The sequence below is a fragment of the Cottoperca gobio genome, unplaced genomic scaffold, assembly GCF_900634415.1.
Source record: "Cottoperca gobio unplaced genomic scaffold, fCotGob3.1 fCotGob3_332arrow_ctg1, whole genome shotgun sequence".
Taxonomy (NCBI): Eukaryota; Metazoa; Chordata; class Actinopteri; order Perciformes; family Bovichtidae; genus Cottoperca; species Cottoperca gobio.
In genome coordinates, this window is record NW_021166938.1 from 69,437 (window position 1) to 72,558 (window position 3,122).

At 42.6% G+C, this 3,122-nt stretch overlaps 1 gene segment (V, D, J or C); it reads left to right on the top strand.

Annotated features, from left to right (window-relative positions):
* Positions 1-1,025: 1,025 nt before the first annotated feature.
* On the top strand, positions 1,026-2,291 carry LOC115005633 (Ig gamma-1 chain C region secreted form-like). The segment is given in 2 exon segments: positions 1,026-1,136; positions 1,868-2,291. Coding segments are annotated over 2 exon segments (441 nt in total).
* Positions 2,292-3,122: the final 831 nt, after the last annotated feature.

Here is a 3,122-nt window from a genome sequence, read left to right on the forward strand (position 1 = left end):
CACTGAAGACCTGACCAAATACCAGTGCGTGGTGCTGTGCAGGGGCAAGAGCATCAGCAGAATGACCACAGTCCAGGTAAAAGGTAAGGAACAGAAGCACACTGTACTCACAGCAGTGTGTTATCTTCTTTTAACGATTTGAAGAGATCACGTGATGTTGATCAGTCTGCTTATTTGGTGTGCAGTAAGATATTTGACAGCTGCTGGCCAGATTGCCAATATTTGTGTGACCCCTTGACCTTTTGTCTCTTGTAGTCAGGTCTAACCTTCCCTTTCATTAACCCCTTGGTCCATGGTTAGGTAATTTAAAACTTATATGTCAGAGTTCCTAACTTTGATGTGGATTTTGATGATCATGAGGGGAAGAATCCTCTGGACCTTTTATCTAGTTTTACCGTCAGCAACATTTTTCCACCAAAACCGTCTTGTCAAATATTTCTTCTGGCACAACCCTCCTCTTAGCTCCACATATGGCAAAATTAATTTCCATTTGTATCAAATTCATCAATATGAGTTTGTTCCTTTCATCACTTCATTTATTCTTGACAATCAAAACATAGTTTTAAAACTTTATCCAGCCACTGATCTTATGAGTGTTTATGAAAATTCAAAGAAGCATATCTTTTTTAATATTATTAATCACAGCCAGTGAGGTTATTTGTAAAATGTAAGGACCATTAAGGTTACTCTAGTTCTATTTGGGAAGACCTTACCCTGATATGCTGAGCATGTTCTGAACTGTTATTATTATCCATGTGAATAACTCTTATGATTTAACACGACTGCCCTCTCCTCTCACCACACACTCGCACCTCCAGTGGAGCCGTCTTTCTTCCAGATCTCCAGCATCCCTCAGATCCCCAAGGTGGAAAGGAATCTGGTTCTCTGCTGTCGAGTGGAGAACTTCTATCCCCATGACGTTGACCTGGAGTGGTCCAGGAACGACGGAGAGCAGGTCTGCACCTTCACACACTTTGGACCTTTCTCCGACCAAAACCGCCTCTACAGTGTGTGGAGTAAGATTCAGCTGGTCATGGCGAGAGAGGACGAGAGGGCGGTCTACACCTGCCGTGTTTACCACTCCAGCTTGCCTGCTCCGGGTTACAAAGATGTCCTGTACCACATCAACACTCAAGGTAGCAGCACCAAATGTTTCCTGCAAGAACCGATCATCGTATTTAGTAAATCTGCAGAGCATCCTAAACTCAAGATTCTATTGTTGTATAAATGTCACAAAACCTATGTTCAAGTTCTGTATTCCATATGCAATATAACTAGAGAGAAACAATCATTGGTAAATACAATCTTATATGTCAGGCTCCCACCAGCAATGCTCCTTTAAATATGCAAAGGATAAAAATAATATCGCTCAAGTAAAATGTTTAAGTTAGTAATAAAATATATTTTAAAATGAAAAAGTAAGAAATACAGTAGGTGAATATACAGAGACGTAACCAGGTAGTGACATTAAATAAAAGTAGTATAAGGACCAAATTAACATTCACCTCCCATTCGATGCAAGCAAAGGGGCAAAACTCCCTCGTAATGTTACAGCCTGAACAGTGCATGTTAGAGGATTCCTAAGAACACCGCAGGGTTGCTTGAAATTATAAACCTCTGCAAAATGTTGCATGAACCGAGCAAATCCCTTACCCTAAAATTGAGTTTATATGCAATTTTATTTAAATATTCCCGTCTAATCAGATCAAAATTAAAACCACATTTCTCATAAGCCTCATTCTGTCACGGCAGGTGAATTCAGGTAACAGAGGAGAGGAGCCAAACGCAGACAAAAGCAGGCAGACAGGATGAGTTCGCTGCTTTTAATGAATGTTTTGTGGCTTGTATACCCTGTCTGTTTGAACAGGAACTCCTCCTAATGTGATGTTCATCGACTGTGAACCTCTGTGTCCTCTGTTGAACGAAGAGTGTACACTGCACCTGTGCATCAAAGACTTCTGTCCGGAGGATGTGTCAGTCACTTGGACTAAAGATGGAGACAAGGTTTCCTCTTTCAACACTCCCCCGAGCCTAAACATCAACGGCCTCTACTCTATGTTCAGTTTTCTCAAACTCACCCCTAGCAAGGACGACCAGGGCTCCAAGTTCAGTTGTCGGGTGGTTCACAGCGCCCAGAGGGAGCCTGAGGAGAGGCTCTTCACACTGACTGCATCCCACAACCTGCATCTGATGGACATCGGCTGATGTTTTCACTGTGTAAACTCTTGTATTTCAATCTACAGTAGTTTGATTTGTGAAGTTGGAATGCCGATCAGTCGAGGCAAACGAGTCTGTCCACTGTCCACCTCTGATATGATGGGCATGATGTCACATTTTATTTTATGGGTCTATTATTTCTTATAGTATATACAGTATATCTCAAAAGTGAGTACACCCTTTAGATTTTTGCAAATATTCTGTTATATCCTTTCAGGGGATAACATTATCCTACTGAAACTTTGATATAACTTAAAGTAGTCAGTGTGCTGCTTGAATAACAGTATAGATTTATTGTCCTTTGAAAATTACTCAGTACACAGCTGTTAATGTCTAAACAGCTGGCAACAAAAGTGAGTACACCCCATAGTGAACATGTCTAAATTGTGCCCAAAGTGTCAATATTTTGTGTGACCACCATTGTTATCTAGCACTGCTTTAACCCTCCTGGGCATGGAATTCACCAGAGCTGCACAGGTTGCTTCTGGAATCTTCTTCCACTCCTCCACGACGACATCACGGAGCGCACGGATGTTGGACACCTTGCACTCCTCCACCTTCCTCTTGAGGATGCCCCACATGTGCTCAATTGGGTTTAGGTCTGGAGACATACTTGGCCAGTCCATCACCTTAACCTTCAGCTTCTTCAGCAAGGCCGTTGTCATCTTGGAGGTGTGTTTAAGGTCATTATCATGTTGGAAAACTGCCCTACGGCTCAGTTTCCGAAGAGAGGGGATCATGCTCTGCTGCAGGATGTCACAGTATATATTGGAATTCATGTGTCCCTCAATGAAATGCAGCTCCCCAGTGCCGGCAGCACTCATGCAGCCCCAGACCATGATGCTGCCACCACCATGCTTGACTGTAGGCAAAACACATTTGTCTTGGTACTCCTCACCAGGGTG